At 37.3% G+C, this 23119-nt stretch overlaps 1 protein-coding gene across 1 annotated transcript in view; it reads left to right on the top strand.

The window, feature by feature from the left end:
- The window catches only part of LOC121874192 (vigilin-like), a 33585-nt gene that overhangs the window by 4918 nt on the left and 5548 nt on the right, over positions 1 to 23119 (top strand). Inside the window, exons 3-15 of the mRNA XM_042378194.1 lie at positions 6473 to 6652; positions 8682 to 8795; positions 9465 to 9710; positions 10214 to 10393; positions 11424 to 11639; positions 12391 to 12574; positions 13874 to 14004; positions 17878 to 18023; positions 18394 to 18541; positions 19163 to 19319; positions 20198 to 20373; positions 20660 to 20791; positions 22551 to 22697. Of these exons, the coding sequence (XP_042234128.1) occupies positions 6500 to 6652; positions 8682 to 8795; positions 9465 to 9710; positions 10214 to 10393; positions 11424 to 11639; positions 12391 to 12574; positions 13874 to 14004; positions 17878 to 18023; positions 18394 to 18541; positions 19163 to 19319; positions 20198 to 20373; positions 20660 to 20791; positions 22551 to 22697 (2130 nt within the window). The 5' untranslated portion in view covers positions 6473 to 6499. The remainder of the gene's footprint in view (positions 1 to 6472; positions 6653 to 8681; positions 8796 to 9464; positions 9711 to 10213; positions 10394 to 11423; positions 11640 to 12390; positions 12575 to 13873; positions 14005 to 17877; positions 18024 to 18393; positions 18542 to 19162; positions 19320 to 20197; positions 20374 to 20659; positions 20792 to 22550; positions 22698 to 23119) is intronic.

Below are 23119 nucleotides of genomic sequence, written 5' to 3' on the forward strand. Positions count from 1 at the left end.
ACAACAGAACATATGGGATTAATTGAAATAGAGACTGGGCCGACCCCCAAACTCCACTTTTTCCCGACACAATACGTACGTTTTAGTAAAAATAACATCTTAACTTTATGATGGTATGCACACACACATAATATAGATGAGAAATATCAATAAGAGAATAATATACTGTACCAGGTAAAAGAAAAATCAAGGTTTAACACATATGTCATGGTAGGTTAGGTTAGAAAAAATCAAGGTTTAACACTTGCGTAAGGTTAGGTTATGTTAGGAAAATTCAAGGTTTAACACTCACTTAAGGTTAGGTTATGTTAGGAAAAATCAAGGTTAGGTTTAACACTTACGTTAATAGAAGAGATGGGTCGGCGTAGGGGAATGGAGGCTGGTTCCGAGGCAGAGGGCAGGCTACTGGCCCTCAGGTGAGTCACCATCACTGTCATCCACACTTATCAGGGCCTCCCTGAAAAATCCCTCAAAGTCACCATCACTTTCTCTGTCACTATCACTGGCTGTGGTGGGTTGCGGGTGAAGAACTCGGTAATGCTTTGTTGACGGCTCGTGTTGTTGTCGTGATACACCTTGATGTACGGCTCCATAATCAGCAACAGCTGGGTAGTGAAGACTTCATACCGGTTATCGTCAGGGTCGTCGGAAAGGAGGAGCTTCAGTTTCTCTACACACTCGATGGCACCCCTTACATTACCATGCGATAACTTGTGTTCTTCACTGACATGATCGTCTTCTAACATCTCGTCGGCAGTCGCATCAGGATCCCTTATCACCTCCATAATGTCGTCGTTGGTGGTCTCGGAGAAGCCTGCAGCTGTAACACTCTGTGCAGCTTCTCTGGCAAGGTCCACTGCTACTGAAACAGTCTGAACCTCACCAGTCACAGATTGACTCTGCCTTCCACCTGGGGTACCTTGCAACTCATGTGTCCATGCGTGACGAACCGTTGCTACAGACAGCTGATCCCATGCCTCCACCAAGAAGTCCACAGCTTTCTTGACGTTGAATTTCCTCCAAAAGTGTTTCACAAGAACTTCTTGCTCTGCCAACTGTTGTTCCTCGTCCTCGTCGCTCTTGCTATCAGTGTCACCCAGGTTACGCAACTCATCCTTGGTGATGGTATAGTCGTTCAGGAGCTTAAACTTCTTTGCAGAGAATGCAGCTTTCATATTGCAAATTAATTCTTGGTCCATGGGCTGGATTAATGACGTAGTGTTGGGAGGAAGGAAGACTACTTTTACGTTGGGGTGACTATCCAACAGTAGGGGGCAAGTGTCCTGGTGCGTTGTCAAGCAGCATTAAAATCTTGAATGGAACATTCTGTTGCTCACAGAATTTCTTCACGTTAGGAACGAAACAGTTATCAAACCAGGAGAGGGACAGAGTAGAGAACATCCACGCCTTACATGCCGTCAGCCAGTGGACATTTAGCTTGGTCATGTTCTTGTAGGTGTGTGGCTTGCGGGTTGTGTGGATCACCGATAACTTGAGTTTACAGGAACCGGAGGCATTGGTGGTAAAGAGGACGGTGATGCACTCCTTCTGCAACTTCCGGCCCCGACACTTGCTGGCAGACTTGACAACGAAGGTCTTGGAAGGTAGCTTTTTCCAAAAGAGACCGGATTCGTCCATGTTGAACACCTGGTCGTCGGTGTACTGTCCTTCCTCCATAATCTCACGTATGAACGGAGGAAAATCCCTAGCACCAACACGGTCAACACTCACTTCTTCACCACCAATGTTAATGTTGGTGATCTTGTTCCTCTTCTTAAACCTGTGCAACCACCCAGAGGAAGCATTTCCCATCTTACGTGACACTGCTGCGTACAGTTCACATGCGTACTCCTGATCTGAGCGCGTGTCGACCGCCATGTTCCGTCTTGCCTGACGAATCAAGTAGCTCACAAGTAACTTCTCCGTCTTGAGAATCACCTTGTTGTGGCAATACTTGATCATTGAAGCACCTGTAGACATTGTGATGTTCATGTGTTCTTTTATCTTGGCTGCATCCTTCTTGATCGTCCGGATCGTAGATTCGTTCACACCATGCTGGCGCGCCAAATCAACCTGTCGTTCCTTTCTCCAACTCTTGGATGATCTTGAACTTCACCTCGTAGCTTAGGGCACGTCGTATCTTCTTTGGCCTAGGGCGGCTGAGTCCAGGTAATGCAAGGTTTTTCTGTGGTGGTGGTGGTCCGGTGGCAGCCATTCTTATGGAACAATGGATATCGATATACACGGTGCAGCCGGGAGGGGTGTAACTGACGCGGGGAGGTCAACGGGCTTCATTGCTCCCGCGGCAGGGCACGTCATATTTCATTAAACCAATCACAGTTAGCGGGGAGGGTGGTAAGGATGCTTGGCCCCAATCACACTCCGATACGTCATATGACGTCACCGATAACGCAACAAAGACATACACTGCGCAACCTACTCGCGCCGCTTACCCGGGATGGCGGGAGGTTTGAATGCAAAAATGGCGCAGCGCGAGATGACCGCCAGCCGCTCTCCGCGTATATGAGTAGATGCACTGCGTAAAGTGAACATTCCGGTTCTGGCGGGGTACCGCGTGAATGTAGAAACGCGTAAAAAAAAACGCGTAAAGCGGGGTATTGCTGTACACAAAATTTTCCACTTGTTTAAGTTCTTTTGCCTACCACAATTTTTATTTAAGGATTTATTTCCAATTTGGAAACAGTCATTACCTTGTACTTTTGCCTTTACAGCTTTAACTGTTAACCCATATTCTTCACCCTTTTCTGCTGATTTGTTAACCAGTTTTTGTAATGCTTCTTCATCTATGTAACATATACAGTATTTGATATTACTTTGCCATTAACATCACTGTACAAGAGTCTAAATAGGATGCTTATTACCTTATCCTCACTATTCATAAATATTTTGATGCCATCCACTCCTGGAGCTTTCCCTTATTTAGTTATTATGCTTACTGTATTAAAGTGATATTTTTAATAAACTTTATGCAGGCTCAAGATTTTTTTTTTACCTTCCGGTATTCAAGCACAGAACTTGGGCATAATTTTTTTTTCTCATTAACTTAGGGATTTGCCAATGACCATGATAGGATTTATTCTTTTTTTACAATTTCCTCTTCAGTCTGATGTACGGGAGACATGCTTTTGCATAGTATAGTAGCTAAAGTGATTTCATGCACTGTATAATTTTGTAAGGAAAAGGGAATGTGGTGGTATTAAATGAAGGAACTAAACCGCAACAAATGGAGGAGTGTGAGGAATGTGGCTTTGGTTTAGAATTTCGTATGATACTCTTTATGCTGTTCTTTGCAAATGGTGGAAAACAGGATTGTATATACTGTACAGGGTATAGTAATTTGGAGTAAAATAAATCCCAGGATGAACTGTTGTTTATAGGGTGTCAATATATTGTACAAGGAAACTTTAGTTGGAATAAACAGATGCGAGTGAATGGTCTGGCGTTGATGGTTGGAGTGAGAAAGACTTATGATTCAGTGGCTCTTCAAAATTTTCACTTGGTTGGTATTGTAATTAAAGAGCAGAATAGAATTAGAAAAAGCTTTGTAAGGATTGAGTGATGGTGACACTGTTTGGGTGGATGAGACAGCCGATGACCTAGCAGACATTAAAGGAATTTAGTGGTGCGTAAAAGAAAAAAAGTTGAAAGTAATTACTGTGGAAAATAAAGTGGTGATTTTTAAAAGGGAGGAGTCAGTGTGTGATATGGTTGGAAGGAGAGAAGTTGGAAAGGGTCCAGTGTTTCAAGTATCTGGGAAGTATTTTTAGCAAGGACGGGGGATTGAATGCTATGATATCAGAGAGAGAGAGAGAGAGCTCGTAAAGGCAGACAGTCGGCACGTGGTGTAAAGAGAAGATTAGGGATGGGAGGTCTAGTTCAGTCTACCTTGATAGATATATTTATTTATTTATTTTTTATTGGTTGTTGAATAAGTGGTGTGAATGAAGTAATAGATAATGAGGAGTTTTGGAAGACAGACATGGTTGAAAATGAGCTAATTGAGTGCTAAAGTGTTATGAATCAATTGGAGGGAAATTGAAAAAAAATTGACTGCAGTACTGTATGTATTTAATATATCATTGACTTAGTTGGATGTGACTTTTTGGTGTTACAGAGTAAGTAGCGAGTGTTTCGTGTGTAGTATTTACTGTGCTGTAGCATCCAAGCATTAACCTCTTTAACCAAGTTGATATTTTTTAATTATGCTGTATGTAAATGTATCAATAAATAGCTGCTTCACTGCAATAAACCAATGTGATTACTATGGAGTGCAGTATCAGTGACAGGCTTTAAGAGATAATGGAGTTATTAAAAGTGACTCCTAATTGCAGGTATGGATGTGTACAGTCTTCCTAGGAAATACCTGACCTGTAGCTTCACTGGTAGAACTCGTTGACACCTGACTGCTCTTGTTTGGTGTGCCTGTTTACATCTCACTTAACCTATTGTTTGATTCTTTCTCTCACTTATTTCATTCTCTCACCTTTCCCATTCTCTCTACTTCACTCACTGTACATGCTCTCCATCTCAACTTTTGTGTAGATACAGTATTTGATAAACATTATCTTCAGTATACAATCCCCTTAAGTCCAGTACTACTGTAGTTCTCTTACTTAACTTGTATATTACAGTATTGCTTCACTGTCCTTTAATTATAGTATCACTTCACTGCTCCTTAATTATAGTTCAGTATCTCTTCACTGCCCCTTAAATTATAGTATCGCTTCACTGCCCCTTATCATACATTTGTACAGTATTGTATACTAAAACCAGTCTTTCTGAAGTAAGGAATTTGTTGATCCTCGATTTTTATGTATTTTTCATATATTTCTGTAGCACTGTATTACTTACTGTACATACCCTTTGTGTGTATGAATATTCATCTCTAGACTGTTAAAGCGATCTCAAGCAATGGCGTTATGCCAAGGGAAAAGATAGTTAATGATGAGAGCATTGTACACTGTGTGTTATGTCTGCCGGTGTTTAGACATTGTTATCTTGGGTGTCAGATGGTGAGGTGTATCCTGTGTTATGGCTACATGATGGTGTCCAAACTGATCAATAGGGTTTAAAGCTCAGGCACAGAGGTAATGTTCTTGATATGGTTGCCCCACACCTCACAGAATTAATACTGTATACTTAATCACAGGGCTCTTGCCGTGGACCCACATTATGTACTTGGTTGTGTGCAAAACATTTTATACTTTTACATGCATTCACTTTTTGTTTACAGTATACTGTTTATTGCACTGTCTATCATCTTACATCACACTTGAATCACACAATATCAGTTACATAAATTTTTCAATTGGACTTTTGTTTCCTAATGCCTGTAGTCTTTGGTCTACCAACTACTGGTACTTGACATTTATTAATATAATTAATTTTAATGTACAGAAAGTTGACTTCTGATACACAAGAAGCAAATCTGGAAAGACGATAAGACTGGATGTGGCTGTTTACTGTTCACTGTGCTAGAAATGTTTTATTTTATTATCAGATAAGTTTCAAATTTGAGTTATTGTGAGGATCTTATTGTTACTATCTTTGAGATAACTTTTATTCAAGGTTTATGATACCCTCTAGTTTACTGTACTGGCAAGGTGTAGTGATAAGATGCTGATGTGGCCGGCTATTACTGGTGCCACCCTCCCTCCCTCCCTCCATACCTTGGGCTGTCCTTAAGTTTATCAAATATCTATACAATACACTGTTGTTGATCTGATGTGGATATTTTGTGATTTATGTCTATGAATTGTTGTTGTTTTGAAACCTCTCAGTAGTTAGATGGTATTTTCTGGGCGTTTTAGTGGGTAATTTATGGGTGATTTGCCTGTGTATGACTTTGTCTGTAACTTGTTCATCTACTGTGATCAGTACAGTACTGAGAAAGAAGAATAGTGATGTCTAGAATTTTGTCCTTGTGTCATTGGTTTCCTTTGATGCAATGTACATATTCCAGTTTGTCATAATTAGAGTGTTTAGATTGCCATGAACTTTCTTCTTAGGCCTTAGAGTAAGCCAGGTATCTTTCCTTTACTGTCAGCTTCCTTGACTATTTAATGGTGATAAAACTTAGTTCTACCTTTGTGCTCAACACAAGATCTGGTACCGTTATGTAATCAACGTGTCTAGGGTTCAGGGCCGTGATATCACTCGAGACCACAAATGTGGACTGAAGTGTACAGTAGTTTTATGTAATGCATTCTGAGAAAATTTTTCTGTGGGTAAACATTTTTTTCCTAATTCAAGACATTTTATCAGTGTACACTCACACTTCAATTTATCTTTATAGGAAATGTTTGTAAATGTTATGAATTAGGAAATGTAACCTTAAGAAACAAGAACATCTCAAATGGATCACCATTATCAGGCTTTATAATATTCATGCTCTCTAATGATAGTTGTGAAAAAGTCTGGTGGATATATCATGGATGTGTTATCATTTCAGTGTTACTGTAACGACTCGGCGAGAATAATGGACCCGACCCCTCTGCAGCAAACAGTGATGGAGTCCCCTGAGGTGACCTCTGACCCCCAGGAGGTTGACCTCGGTGCCCCCGCCTCCCCTTCTGAACCCCCAAATACTCCTAACGCTGACCAGGCTTATGAGCCCCTTAGTTATGATGAGGTTTGTACATTAATGCAGTAGTATCTCTTCAAGGTTACATTAGGTTTGGATAATAACAATAAATGGTTAATCCTGAGAATGAGCTACATCACTACAGTACAATTACATCTCAGTTTACAGTGCATAAGACAGTACAGTATAAAAGGAGTAAAAAATATAAAATTGTGAATAATGACATTACAGTATTACATTACAAACACATGTGAAATTATAAACAGTGATGTAACAAAGCAGTAATAACTCTGGTCCTTAAAAAATAAAGTCCTTTTGCATAATGTAAATGTTTGCAACAAGATGTAATGTCCTCATAGTTGTTTACTTATGTTGAGAAGAGTTCATGGGAGGTCTAGGTTGGTGGGTTAGTAAAATATAGTACCGGTACAGGCTGTTCTGTCGAAGTTGTAGAAAGTGAGGTTCTTGATACAGTGGTCCCTCGGTTGACGAAATTTCGGTTAACGAATTTCTTTCCACAAGAATCTTCATTTCAGTTAAAGAACAAAAATTTGGTTAACGAAATTCTTACGAAAACGTGACAGCATGTTTTGGCTTGCTCACCAGCTGGAAAATTAGTCCGCCAATACAGTAATCGGTTCTAGGGCTTTTATTTGTTTCCATTGGAGTAAATATCAAGAAGGTTGTGTTATTCAATATTTTTCCAAGTTTTATATTAAAATTATTAGTCATTTTAACACTTGTTTAGCATAATTGCAGTACAGGGAACTAGTTTTTGGTGCACCCATCAGCCATTTCACTCACCCACCAAGGTGTCAGTTTGTGTCTCTGTTCAGTTGAGGAAACATCTTGCTTGTGGCTCTCTTGAACACAGTATTTTTACATTTTTACAATACAATTATTGGTCATTCTGAAATTTATTTAACATATTGATAATATATAGTACAGTGCAGTGTTGATTTAAAGAAAATAATCTTGAATTAGACCTAGTGAACTTAAAATTTTATTGGTGAAATGATGGCATCAAGCATGGGTCCCCTAGAATGTGATTTTTCCTCCATCCCCACTTCCTTCTCTTCTCCCTTCTCCTCCACCCCCACTTCTAATTCCCATCATCATCATCAACCAGGAGCCTTCTACATACACACCTCAAAGTAAATGTACTTTACTACATTTTTTTACTTTGTATGTACTTTTCGGTGAGCTGGAACCAATATCCCATTGAAACAATGGATTCCGTTAAACAAAATGTTCGGTTAACGAACGACCTTCTGAAACGAATTATGTTCATTAACCGAGGGACCACTGAATATGTGCTTGGTACTGTACTGTGTATCCTTCCTTTTACCTGTAGCAGTCACTGTTGAATGTCCTTCAATGTGAGTTTGGCAGGTTCCTTGGAAGTATCATAAATAAATGTATATAGGTTAAATTATCAAACCCAAATGGTCTTTTCTCGATCTGTTAAGAAGGTAAACTAGTGCACAAATAGTTATGATATCACTGTAATTAATGGTGTGAACATTAATAAAAATATGAAGCTTCGGGAGCCTCATGGTGTATCGTGGGCAAGAGAGTGTGGAACCGAGGGTAAAACTCAGGTAACGGGCCAGGGGTCTGGTCCTTAACATTAACATAGCCAAGGTAGAGGGCTATAGATCAGATGTCAAGAGTTCATCTGTTAGACAAAAAGATTGATTACCAAACATCACTCGCTAAGCATTAGAGGGAAAATGCTAGACACTTGCTCAGTTTAATTACTGTGGGTGTAGTAATTATTCATAAACATAATGTATGTAGTCCACATTTATTTAAGTATTATTGTCTGCTAGGCAGGGGCTAATACATTGCTAAAGTACACCTAAGGTTTTCTTTTTACCTTGTTTTAACAAAAGTAAAGAGAAAGTAACTTTTCTCTTTATCACTGGGAAGAAGACTGAACCTTGGCCTTAGGAAAATGAGATCTAGTTTATAACATACCATTGAGTAGTTTACTTGTTCAGTGTTTAACTAAATCATTTTTTAGTATTAAAAAATATATATATATATTTTGTTACAATTGTTTCTATTTACTCAGCTCTTCCCTGCTCTGCCTAATGCAAGTTTGACTCAAACCCCAACGGTTGAAGCTCCCAGAGACAACTGGGCCAAGCCCAGTGAAATGCGCATTGCCTCTTCTGTTATCACCCAGGTCAGTACATCGGCAAATCTTGATAATAGAGCTCATGCGTAAACTATTTTAATGTCGAACATTTGGGTACAACTTTCAGGCCAAGAACTTGATCATTGGTACGGTGTTTTCATCATTAACCAACCACATGAATACCTTCTCTTGGTGTGGTTTGCTTTATACTGTACACTAAAGATCAGATGATACAGCTGAATTTTTTCTCTTTTTTTTTTCCTTTTTTCAATATCAGTCATATTAACTTATGGGTTTACTTAACACTCAGAAGGGATGGAATCTGCTGTCTCTTCAAAGTAATGAACACTTCAACCAACAGTACAGGTACATACTGTATATTAATGTGTTATAGTACAGCCCTTGGGAGGTAGTAGATGCATTTTAGGTTTTTGATGAAGAAATACCTTTTCTTTTGCTTATTCCACTTGTACCTTTCTCTACTTTTATTTCCTCCATTTCTTGAAGATTTTGTACCATTTGATCCACTACAGAATATATTAAAGAAAAAAAATGCTATTGACTTTGTTGTTGAATGAAGCAGTGTCTATAAGCCATACTCTTGGGGACCACTGGCCATCTTTTAGCATACTGTATTCTGAAGGGAAGATGAAAATTATAAGAATTGTGTTGTTTATTCTGTGGATTATTATGTAATAACACTAGACCTTTCTACAGGTATTCCGTGTCCCATATGAAGAGAGAGCCAAGATCGATGGGAATAATCAATTTGGAGAATCTGCCTCTTCTCGCATCTGTGCGGACATTACTGCCCGTACAGGAGCTCATATTGAGATCTCCTCGGCCAAGGATCAGTCTTTGACATTCTTAGTAACTGGCAAGAATGACGCTGTGACCAAGGCCCGGCGACTTGTCCTGGAGAAATTCCAGACTCAGGCTCGCCAAATTATTAAAATACCAAAGGTGAGAGAATTGTCAGTAATTGAAACTGCTTTAATAATTTTTGTATTGCAAGTTAAAAATATTAATGGTACAAGTAGTTGTAGCTAATGGTGATGGTACATCTTTGGAGTCCAGATCTATTATTCTCCTGTTGATAAGAAAAGACTTGATCAATATCATACATGTGCTCTTGTAATGAAGGGCATTTTGTTTGCCATTTTTGCTTGATGTTTAATGCAAATACATTATTTTTACCCTGATACTATATGCAAATTATTAGCTCATCCACTGGTTCAGATTATCACTTTTACTACCCTGTCTTCTTTCTTTTGTTTGTTGTCATTGTAGTGTAACTTGACAAGGGTTCATCAATTTGCTGTATCAAGCATAATATCAATCACAATTTGTAGTCCTGTAAGACATTTTGATCCAGTATTTACTTTTTTAAAGAGCACTTAAGTGAATAGTTGGCTGTAGTAATTGTTAAATACTCCCCTGTATTGAACATATGCCCTTTGTAACAGGATCACCATCGCTTTATCCTCGGTAAGAAGGGCAAGAGGCTACAAGAGATGGAGATGAATACTGCCACCAAGATCCAAGTACCCAACTCAAAAGAGAACTCTGATGATATTATTGTTATGGGCACGAGAGACAGCATCGAGAAAGCCATGCATGAGATCCAACTCATTTCTGATGAACAGGCAAGTAATATTGTTTATTACTTGTCACTGCTTAATGCATCTATTGGTAGATTGTAAGTACAGTTCATATTTATGTAGTGGATATTTTTCACAGCATAGAAGTGATGAAGTGCTGGTTTGTTAATATTCACTCAAATTTAACTGAATCTGACTTAAGTACTTTTGAACTTGGAAGAACTATCCTGATGGAGTAGTGCCAGTGTGCTATTTAAAGATTTTCTCTTTAATTTGAAGTTCAGTATTTAAGTGTTGGATCTAATTCTACAGTGTTTGGTCGTTAACAGAGGCAAGCTTGATATGGAGTTCAGTCCTTTATTCTCTGCCAGACTTCACTCACTAATGGTCTATATCATTTAACATTGATAGTTCATATACAGTACATACAAGAATATAGACATCATTAACCCCTAGACTATGGCCCATGTGAATAGATGTAACCACTGAGGAATTTGATGCACATTAATAGATAATGAATTTTTCTGCCAAATAACACGTCATCTGTGGTAGTCTGCTAGGCTTGGCAAGCACTTGCATCTCGTCAGTTGCTTCGTAACTACCAATGGTCCTTCACATGTATCAGCCTCTTGTGTGTCCCAATTAATATATACTATGTTTACACAGGTTATTGACCACCTACACAGTGTTCATGTAATAGATATTAATGAAATGTTATTCGAGAAAACAAATGATCAGAAATAATTTATTAATGTCATGGTCAGACAAGATGAACATACTGTACATTCCCACAGCCTGCCCTCACTTAACCACACCACTGCCCCACACCAAACCTACATCACTCCTGATGATTGTCACACTTCCCAGGGGAGCAAAAAAGACGATAAATGATTTATTGTTCAATTTGCTGTATCTGGAAGTATATCATTGGGAGAACATGCCTGCATTTATAGGCTTATCCAAATAACTATTGTACTAGCTAACAAAATTCTGGCTCACACTGGATTGAAAATCTTATAAATGTTTTTAATGATATACAGGATACAAATAATATAAATTTAACTTTTTGGAACAGAGTAAACAAGCCTATGAAAAATTAGAGATTCCCAAGCAATTTCATCCATTCATCTGTGGGGCCCACAATGACAAGATTCAAGCTCTAATGGCTGAAAACAATGTACGTATCAATGTGCCACCACCCAGCGTTATGAAGAACGAGATGACTATTGCAGGAGAGAAAGAAGGTGTACTGCGTTGTAAAGACATCATTTTGAAGTGCCATAAGGAGATGGTATGTTATTACTGTGGTTAACTTGTAAATGATGGAAACCTTTTGTTGGTGTTTAATAGGGTACAGTACAGTATAGTATATATGAAATGTTTAGTGCCTTTCATGGATTGATCTTGGTATTAATTGTATTTGATAACTTAAAAAATAATCCGTTTTCAGAAGTTATTGTTGGAATACATCTTTATTATCGAGAATTAAATAAGTGGTGAAAGCAAGAGTAATGGGCTGAGGTGCAAGTTTTATGAATAATGTGGGATGTAGATGGGAGGGCAATCCCTTCCTGTCTACAGAAGAACTGCTCTTGTGGGCAGTTTTGAAGAAAGCTATATATGTCAGTGTAAGAGTTTAAAGTTGTATGTAGCAAGAAAAATTGGGTAATGAATACAGTATAAATAAATGTGATGTGATAAAGTAGAGCAAGGAATCAACAAGAAATTTATCATAGCTTAAATAGAGATAGAACAGAGGATATTGTGTTTCACTTATGTAGGAGATGGCTTCAGCAAGTGGACACATGATTAATGAACCACAGTGAGGCAAGAAGTGTCGATGAAGGAGCAAGGAAAGTAGTGGAAGTGATAAAAATTATGTATTTGAATGCATTGTGTGTGTGTGTGGTGAAGGGGAGGAATGGAATGCATAGAAAAAAAAAAAAATATTAAAAAGCTGTGGAAGGGAAAGAAATAGTGGGAAGAGAGCAGTGCATATATGATCATGTTTTGCTATTTTTTATATAAATTTAAAATTCTAGGAGCGAAAGTGTCAAACGGTGTCAGTGGAAGTTCGTAAATCACAGCACAAGTACGTTATTGGCCCCCGTGGGGCGAACATTGCTGAGATACTCCAAGAGACTGGGGTCTCTGTGGAGATGCCACCCACAGAAACCACCACTGAAACCATCACACTTCGTGGTCCTCAGGATAAACTTGGACAAGGTATGTCTTAGTGTTAAATATTAATTCTTAAGGAATCTTGTTAAGGGGTTAAAGTTGACAGTTCTGTTTTTAGAACCCTAATGTGTATTGGGTGTTGTTTATAGTGTGTGTGTGTGTGTGTCATGCCAGCTTTGAAACCCTAAACTTAAACATGAACAAAGATTGTCCCAAACACACCAGAAATTTTGTGGGTGTTAAAGGGGTTCAAAGTTGGCATGACACTTATATTCAAGAGAGAGAGAGAGAGAGAGAGAGAGAGAGAGAGAGAGAGAGAGAGAGAGAGAGAGAGAGAGAGAGAGAGAGAGAGAGGAGAGAGAGAGAGAGAGAGAGAGAGAGAGAGAGAGAGAGAGGAGAGAGAGAGAGAGAGAGAGAGAGAGAGAGAGAGAGAGAGAGAGAGAGAGAGAGAGAGAGAGAGAGAGAGAGAGAGAGAGAGAGAGAGAGAGAGAGAGAGAGAGAGGAGAGAGAGAGAGAGAGAGAGAGAGAGAGAGAGAGGGAGAGAGAGAGAGAGAGAGAGAGAGAGAGAGAGAGAGAGAGAGGGAGAGAGAGAGAGAGAGAGAGAGAGAGAGAGAGAGAGAGAGAGAGAGAGAGAGAGAGAGGAGAGAGAGAGAGAGAGAGAGAGAGAGAGAGAGAGAGAGAGAGAGAGAGAGAGAGAGAGAGAGAGAGACTAAATTGGTCATCTAAACTTTTGATGTAATTTTTTTGCTCATCTGATGGCAACATTACTTGTCACATTTACAAGTTAAGGGGAGAAAGAATGGCAATTTAGATGCATCATTTCCTAAAAGTGTCCTGACAATGGGTGTTTCCATTCCTTGGAAATCCAGACTAGGGGGGAGGGGGGTCAAGCTGTATGAACACGATAGATTAAAAAAAACCTAGATCCCTGAAGGTTGATATTTATATATATTTATATATATATTTATATATATATTTATATATATATATATATATATATATATATATATATATATATATTTATATATATATATATATTTAAATTAACTATCTTACAACTTGTTTTAATACTGTTATGAAGTCTATTGTGTGCAGCTGCCCATACTTTTTATTGAGTTTGACATGGTTAAATATGATAAATCATAGACATTTTAATTTCTTAGAGTAGTAAGGTCAGTATTATGTGTACAATAAAAAAAAGTTTCCTGAGTTTGATAAGAGGCCACATAATAAATTGATAGTTGTTTCCTAAGTTTGATAAGGACAAATATGAAAGACTGTGATGTTTGTTTCCTAAGATTAATAAGGACAGATATGAAAATTTTTAAAATGGTTATCTTGCAGCTCTTACACTGGTGTATGCAAAAGCCAACAGCGTGGTTCAAGCAGATGTGGAGGCTCCTACCTGGCTCCACAAGTTTATTATTGGTCGTAAGGGAGCCAACATTCGGCAGATAACTCAGGATCTCCCCAAGGTTAGTGCACACACTTGTGTAGCTGTGCAAGATGACTGGGACAGACCACATATAGTAGAGTATGTCTAATGACAAGACATTAGAATGCTTGCATGACAATGTATTGAGGGAGTGTGTTTGCTGTTAATTCTGGCCTGCTTGCATTATAATGAGAAAAACCTTTGAAGGAGCTGGGAATAAGCTTGCAATTAGCTATAAAAACTTGGCTACATTGATCAGCAATACAGATGGGAATTTCTCATATGCTGCAGTCTGCTCATACCACACGTTTTCTGGCCCACACATGTTGAATCAATGCATCTGATGACCATTTTTTTCCAATCTTTAGAATTGCTTGTTCTCTGGCATTATTTCTTTCTGTTAAGGGGTTGAATATATAATATGCATTTTACTGAAAAAGAAAGAATACTCAAGTAGTCATGGTTCTCACAACATTTTGCATTTTGAATATTATATTTTGTTGGCAACTAGTTAAAAGTAGAGGTTTGCCGTCTTCTCAATTGTGTATTACACCAAGAGATTTTCCTAGACAGAAGGACATGTTGGGTGTTAAATATAGTACAGTAGGCCCTTAACATACGCTGGGGTTAGGTAACAGAGATACCCGTGAATGTTAAGAATCCGCGTATTTTTGCTGCCCCCCAAACACCCTGGCCCCCATGTCCTTATTTATCAGATAATGCATTGTATACCTGTGTGTAGTTCGAGATTTTAAGACCAAATTTTTTGGCAATAAATTGGGGGTCGACCTCTATAAGGGTAATAGTTTCGTTAGGTTGAAAAATATTTACTAGTAATTACCAGTAAAAATGGAAACGACGCACAACCAGCTGTGAGTGTCGGTACAGTTGCCAGGGCAGATCTCTTGCGTCATCATAGCAAGCCCAAAGTAGCCAAATGCATGGTATGGTAGCACAGGACGATGTAAAACATAAAGTATTCATTTTTTAAAGTTTATTTATAGATACATTAATTTTTGTTCATTACATTTGAAACATCAATCTTTGTTAATTAAATTTGAAACAAAAGAAAACTACGATACCGTATTTCTAAATACCGGGTATTTTCGTTAAAATATTACATCACAAGTATATTTTACCTTAACTGTGACTGAATGAATATATTCTCAGAAATAAATATGGAAATGTAATATTTTTGCTGAAATTACGTACGTATTACAGTGGAAAGTGGGATAAAATCATGACGAAAACAATGACTTTCGCTTTCTTTCGTTGTTCAAAAGAGGTTACTGTAATCGCTTTTCGAATGGTTTTCAGTTAAAAACTGTTGCATCACAAGTGAATTAGGATAGAATATTATTGTAATACAACAGTTTTTTAACTGAAAACCATTCAAAAAGCGATTACGGTAACATCTTTTGAACGAAAGTAAGCGAAAGTCATTGCTTTCGTCACTTTCCACTGTAATACGTACGTCATTTCAGCAAAAATATTACATTTCCATATTCTCAGAAATAAATAGTAGTTTTGCTGAAACATAATGCATCTCAATGTAAATTAGGATAAACTACATGAAAACAAAAGAATTTACCTAACCTTCCGATGTTCAAGATATGTTACTCGTTTTGTTAATAGTTTTTGGTTAAAATACTGTTATATTAGTGATACTCTATTCATACTGTGCTTGATGTAATACATTCACGGAAATGTAATATTTTTGCAACTACAATGCTGATGTCAACACAAGCGTGGTTACAGCGAGACTGACTGACTGAGGGAACGCGGGGTGGCGCGGGCGATGTGTGTAGTGTGTGGTGTCGCGCGCTATTTGAATAATGTATATTCCTCCAGCGGCAATCCTCGTATTTGCAAATCCGTGTTAGTTAAACCTGCGTATGTTAAGGGCCGACTGTATTGCATAAAACCAATTAAAGTGATACGTCCCTTTGACCTTTGAGCTGATCTCTTAAAATCATATTGAAAAGCTGAATGTTAGTGCAGTGGTTCCCAATCTTTTTCAGGTGAAGATTCACTATAGCTCACTCAAAGAATTCATGGCTTAACCTCATTTCCTAAGCTGTGATCACATTTATATTAGAATTAATAAGCAAGTTGTCTAATCAGACTGTTAACTTGTTAAAAGACTAGCATTCGTCAAGTTCAATTTAACACAATGGAAAAGGGATACTGAAGTTTATTGACATTAACATAAAAAAAAGCAATCCCTTGACATATGTAATCACCATGACCAGGTGAAAGGTAAACACACCAACTGGCGCTACATTATAGTGAAAGCCACGTGTAATTCACTCACAGAAAGTTCCGCAAATAATTAGCCATCTCGGAAACCTGGAGTCGTGCATCTTAAGCACATACATAAGGTACCATTGTGGGAAATTTTATTTATAATAATTTTTTTCTGTTAGAGTATGCGTTCTTGTTGGAGGTAAAATACAGTGGGGTATGCTATAACGAACGTAATTGGTTCCAGAACCTCGTTCGTTATAGCATTCGTTCGTTATAGGATTAATCCGTTCCAGGCCCCCAAATACAACCGCTTAACACTGAAAAAATTCTGTGGAAAATGTAAAAAATACGGTACTTTATCTTACCTTAGTGTTATTCAGCATGCAGGTACCCCTAAACACTGGCACATCACTATCACTTCCACTGGGAGTCTTGGCTTTAAGGTCCTCAAACAATTGTTTAGCCTTCTCACAAATTATAGCTTCACTAATGTTACCACCTGCCATTTCTTTCTCCTTTATCCACACTAAGAGTAAATTTTCCATCTCTTCAATCACATTACACCTTGCTTTGCTAAGTCTAAAGATTCCCTTAGCCACTTGCACAGTTTTTAACTCCTCTTTATTCTTCAAAATCGTACATATAGTCGATTTAGCCATCCCATATTCATCACTAAGTTTCGCAATGCTTCTTCCATTCTCACGTTTCTTTATAATTTCTTTCTTAGTTTCAAGGGTTATTAGCTTTCTCACTCGCTTTGGACGACTCATTGTTACAATTGTATACTTGTATAACAAAATAGTTATACAAATAACGCGAATTTCCACATCAAAAGACGAAATTTCAACAATAACAGTGGTGCACTGGCTACACAATGAGACAAAGATGGCGCCTGACGCTCTTGTTGTGGGTTGCGGTACAACAATATTCATGCGCCAGGCGAAATAGTCCGGTATTCATCCGCGTTCGTTATAGCATTCTCAATTTTATAGGTAAAACCGTTCGTTATAGGAATATTCGTAGTAGGATCCGTTTGTTATAGCATACCCCACTGTACATACCGGTATTGTAAATTTCCAGAAGTTAATGCATCAATTTGATGAAATGTCACAAAATATTAAATATTTGGATAGTCATTCATATGCTATTAATTATCATACATTTGACAAACTCCTGTGGCTCACCCAAATATTCACCATGTCCCACCAAGATATTAGTGTACAGGGACTTGTAAAACTTTGTAATGATCAGTGTCTTTTGACAAGAGGAAGACAAAATAAGGAATTGTTTAGTAATTCATTAGTACCCCCCATGATTCCTATTTTCAATAATTTTTTACAATTTTATTCATCACCTGTATGGAACCATTTATATTGATTTGCTTACATTCATGGTAAAGTGAGTTAAATTTTCTTTTTCATAAATGGTCAAGATTTGACATAAAACGTGTAGTTGAAAGCGTACTCTGGTTCTTGAAGATTTATTGTCCACTTAGATTAGAGGCGGTGTTCATGATATTATGTACCTTTTCCCAGGGAGTTAATGGACTATATTACAAATAATAAACAGCTGTCTTACATTAAGGGAATCAACCATGCATGATACCATTGATATCTTCCTTGCTTTTAGTAACTGTTAAGGCTGATTGTGCACTGTTCGCTTGCAGGTACATGTGGAGTTCACCGACAAGCAGGGAGGAATCAAGCTAGAGGGACCTCCTGAGGAAGTAGAGCAAGCACGAGAGAAGTTAGAGACAATGATAGCAGAGATGCAGAGTAAACTGTGCTTTGACCAGATCACTGTGGACCCTAAGTAAGTTGTTATTCATTATTCACTTGAGTATTATTGTTCACATCATTGTAGATCTCATTACTGGCCATAACTGTTTTCACAACATGAATAGAATGTTAGTGGGTGTTAACATGCTATGCATATTTAATTTATTTCTACTGTTAATAGTTATACAGTACTTTCTTTCGCTTATTGTTTTGAATAGTATTCTTTCCCTGAAATAAGAAGCCTTTAGTCTGAAAAAGATAGTTTCCCTTTTAATACACCAAAAAGTTTATACCAAGATCTCTTCATAGCTATTGAATATTATGTTTTTCATCTTTTACTCCACTCATTTTCTTAACTCTTCATTGCATTTGTTATAGATCTAAATATAATCATGTAACCACAGGTTTTACAAACACATCATTGGAAAGAGTGGTGCGAACATCAACCGGATTCGCAATGACACTGGAGTTTTGATCAACATCTCTGAGGCTGATGGCAGTAACCTCATTCGCCTAGAGGGTAGCCCAGAAGGGGTATCACAGGCTAAGAAGGTGAGTGGAGGTCTGTGTTGGCTGAACATCTGTACCATCTCTCCATATGAGCTATTATTAACATATCCATTAATGTGGTGTATACATAATCATTCTTAAGAGTTAAAGTTAGTGTGAAGTTGAAAGATGGGTGAAGCCAATGTGAAGCTGTAAGATGGGTGAAGCCAGTGTGTAGCTGTAAGGTTGGTGAAGCTAGTGTGAAGTTGTAAGATGGGTGAAGCTAGTGTGAAGTTGTAAAGATGGGTGAAGCTAGTGTGAAGTTGTAAGATGGGTGAAGCTAGTGTGAAGTTGTAAGATGGGTGAAGCTAGTGTGAAGTTGTAAGATGGGTGAAGCTAGTGTGAAGTTGTAAGATGGGTGAAGCTAGTGTGAAGTTTTAAGATGGGTGAAGCTAGTGTGAAGTTAATACTTTGTATGTTTATTATATTATTATGTTTATACATTATCAGTACCTGTACTTCTCAGATGAAAGATGATACAAAGTAGATTTATTTTGGTAGCAAATATAAAGTTGATGGTGATTCAGGAATATAGAAAGAATGTTAGGGAAAGGACAAATGAACCAAGATAATGTGAGGCAATTGTTGTTGTTATTATTGTTATTATGAAAAAATTCTGTACAGGAATTGGAGGAGCTGGTGGCAAAGATGGAGAATGAGAAGGAACGTGACATTATCATTGAGCAGCGTTTCCACCGCACCATCATTGGTACTAAGGGAGACAAGATCAAGGAAATTAGAGACAAGTTCAATCAAGTTCAGATCTCCTTCCCTGACCCAGGTGAGGACTTCATTACTAATTACAGTATTGATAAGGCAATGTTATCTGGTTCTAAGAATCTAAGGGATTCTTTCAGGTGAATATCATTAAACTCCAGTCATCAATTCAGGGTATTTTCTGCTTGTAACTTAATAATGTGCTAAGTTATTGAACTTCTCAATTCAGTACCTTCTTACCTTAATAAATACAAGGTTGATAGGTGAATAGTTTGTTGACAAACCCATATCGCACATTAAAGTATTTAGGCATTACAACTGAAGGAACTTGAGGGAGGGGAACCGAGAGAGTGAAATAGTTACCCAGATTTACTTAACGGAGTGACTTGAACTTTACTTACATGTTCATGTGAGTGGGGCAATTAAAGAGGGCTCAAGGAGGCATTGTTTTGCATGACTAATATGGTAGCCTTTGGTTAATCAAAATGCAGTTTGGTACAGGGTATACTGTACAGTGATATTCTGGAGTGGAGATTTGAATTGTTAGTTTTATGATTATACCAGGCCTCGAGTAGTGTTTTATTTCTAAAGAAGGGATTTTACTTATAAATTAAATTCCTAATGGCAATATGGAAGGGTGGTTAATTTGAGGTAACCCAACGTTAGAATGAGTGAAGTGGTGTTGATTCCTTATCTACAATGTCTCGACTTATTATTTCATGTTTTTAATGAGGCAAGTGTATATAGAACACATCATACACTCTCTTGCCTTTTTTAAGACTCATGAGCTTGTACTGTTATCTCTCAAACTTTTACCTGAGCTTGAGTTCTAAAGTTGGTCTGACTTTGGCTCCACTCAATTTTTCACTCTGGGTTTTCTTTGTATAAACAATTCTCATAAATTCTCATTATATTTCTATTTCCGTAACTTTTTATTCCCAGGTGACCAATGTGACATCGTTAAAATCCGTGGACCCAAAGACGATGTGGATCAGTGCTACCAGTTCCTGAAGAAGATGCTGCGGGAACTGTTGGAGTCAAATTACCAGGTCAAAGTCTCTATCTTTCGCCAGTTCCACAAATTCATCATCGGCAAAGCTGGTGCCAACATTAACAAGGTGAGCTAATATTTACTGTAGTTTACTAGCACTGTTGAGAAGTTGGAGGTAAACTGATGGACCTCATTTGCCCATGGATTCAATTCTATCAGGAAGTAAAGAGATTATCTATAAGATTTTAATATTGCTAGAAATAAAATCATGATTGTGAGGTGACTGAGATAAGGGTCAGTAATGTATAACCTACTGACAGGTCCTGCATGAGTCTTACTAATTTCTGTCTGATATGGATCATAAATTTAACTGTGAACCTGGTCATCATCTTAACCTTTGGGTAACTTTACAGATTAGAGAGGAAACAAGTACTCGCATTGACCTGCCATCAGAAGGCCAGAATAGTGATGAGATAACCATCACAGGCAAGAAGGAGAACTGTGAAAGGGCTCGTGAACGCATTCAGAAAATCCAGGATGAATTGGTAAGTCTCTCCGAATTGTGTATTTTTATCAGAGAAAAAGTTTGTATTTTTTTAGTGGATTCAATACTGTTTTTGGCAAATGTTGTTTATTTGTATGTTGATGATGCTTGTCTCTGGGCTTAAGTGGGTGTTAATTTATGTCAAGGTGATGTTTATGATGTGTCCGTGAACCTACAGTCAAATAGCCTGCAAACTTTGATCCCCACAACTTTAAATAAAAAAAAAAATAATAGTTAAACTCACGTGAATTATTGTAACTAAAGACTTGGTATTTTTATATGTACAGGTATTTTTTAAATATGTACATAAACTAGTTCTGACAAAAGCCAGATCCAGTCTATATTTTGATAGAACTTTATTAGTTTAGTTAAATTCTTCTACTTTTAAGCCCCCTTCATCAGATAAAAGAAAGAAATTATAAAAATCAGTCAGTCTCCTTTTTTTTTTTACATGTTTATATGTTCTGAAATAACTACTTGGGGTACAGTCACCCAAAGGAATGATCTCACAATTTCCAGAAACTTTCTATCAAAGTGGTATCTGGCTCCTACCAGACTCCCTTTATTTTTGCTTATATTTTTTCCAGGTTGAAATTTTGTTTGAAATATTAACAAATTAATTAATAAATGCTAAAGTAGTTTTTCATAAAAATATTGTAAGAACAAATCATGTACAGTAGTTAAAATTTTAGTTAATATTGAAACAAAATAATACTGTATTGAAGTTATAATTGGACATCAAAATAAAAAGGTATACTGTACATTATTATGTTCAGCTGAAATGAATATCGAGTAAAAAATGTGAATGTAAATAATATTCGTCCTTACCACATTTATGTCTTGTTTTTAATGAATATGTAAATAAATATTTTCCATACTCATCATCTCAATGGACAATGACATAAATCAGGAATCATTCACAAACCAAATTTTGAGTTTAAGATAAACTACAGTATATGCTTAAATAAACATTTCTTGATGCCTTTTCCCCAAATAATTTATAAGAAACTTGTCACATGTACTCTGAAGTTGTAATATTTAGCCCCAAGAATAAAATATAATACATTAAAGATTCCCATTCAGCAGTCATTTGTTGTGGATGAAAAAAAAAGTATAACTTGGTTAAATTTTTAAGAATTCTTATTCAACTAATAATTATTTTAGAGTAACAAATGCCTTTCATATTGTTTTAAAAATAAAACCACTTCTGAACAAGGAACTAATCCATATGTAGAATGTTCTACATATCAGCTTGTTTTGCTGTATCATCTCAGACTGGCTGTCATTTTTTTCCCTGTGCACATGTTCTTTGTCTTTCAAACATGGGATTGGTATATAACTTTTACTACTCCTTTTGAAGCCTTTTACCTGCTATAATATGAGAGCATACCAAAAAAAACTTATGCAGCGATAAATTTGGCTCGGGAATTCATTAATATACCATTTTACTACAATGGCGTCCAGCCCACTGTTCAGTCACTCGCTCGGCTCCCACCAAGTTGCCAGATACTAGATACTGCTATATGAATGAATCAAATTGAAAACTGTTGCATCACTTCTAAGGTTGATTGTACATAATATCTTGCAATTGCTTCAACAACCTTTTTTCCCCATAAATTTATATCTTGTTTTATGGATATTATTAACACTGGATGTCAGTCACAGAGACGGCCAAAGGATAAAGATGCGTTAAGGCTCTCTTGATAGTGATCGGTGTGTTTTAGTGGTGGTGGTAAGTTGATAAGCTTTTATTTATCCAGGCAAGCATTGTTGAGGTAGACATCATCATCCCAGCCAAGTTCCACAATTCAATGATTGGTGCTGGAGGAAAGTTGATTCAGAGTGTGAGTGAGGAGTGCGGTGGTGTGGCCATCAAGTTCCCACCACCAGAGAAGAGCTCAGACAAGGTACGTTTCATTGTAAACAATATATTTTAAGAAGTTTTCTTTAATATAATAACTGCGGGACTATGCCCTCATAATTGGTATTTCTAAGTTCAGGGTTTTAGCTTTTTGTAATGTTTAATATGAATTGGAAATTGCAATATTTGTGTAGAATATGTACTGTTAATTATAAAAGGGAATATGTACTGTATTTCATGGCATATTAGGTGCCCCACCATTGAATATGCACCCTTAACTTGACCTGGTATAGGAAAAGTGCTCTTACTCTTTCAGTTTAGCAAGTAAGATTCAAGGTGAGTTTTGGCGAAATTTTTGGATAAAACTTGCCTCTTATTTGGTGGAAAATATGGTAACTGTTTGCAGTGAAGGTGACTGCTCTTTTCTTTTGTTATTAGATACTAACGATAGAGGATTCTTTTTTCTAG

Source organism: Homarus americanus, unplaced genomic scaffold (assembly GCF_018991925.1).
Source record: "Homarus americanus isolate GMGI-L3 unplaced genomic scaffold, GMGI_Hamer_2.0 scaffold49667, whole genome shotgun sequence".
Classification (NCBI taxonomy): Eukaryota; Metazoa; Arthropoda; class Malacostraca; order Decapoda; family Nephropidae; genus Homarus; species Homarus americanus.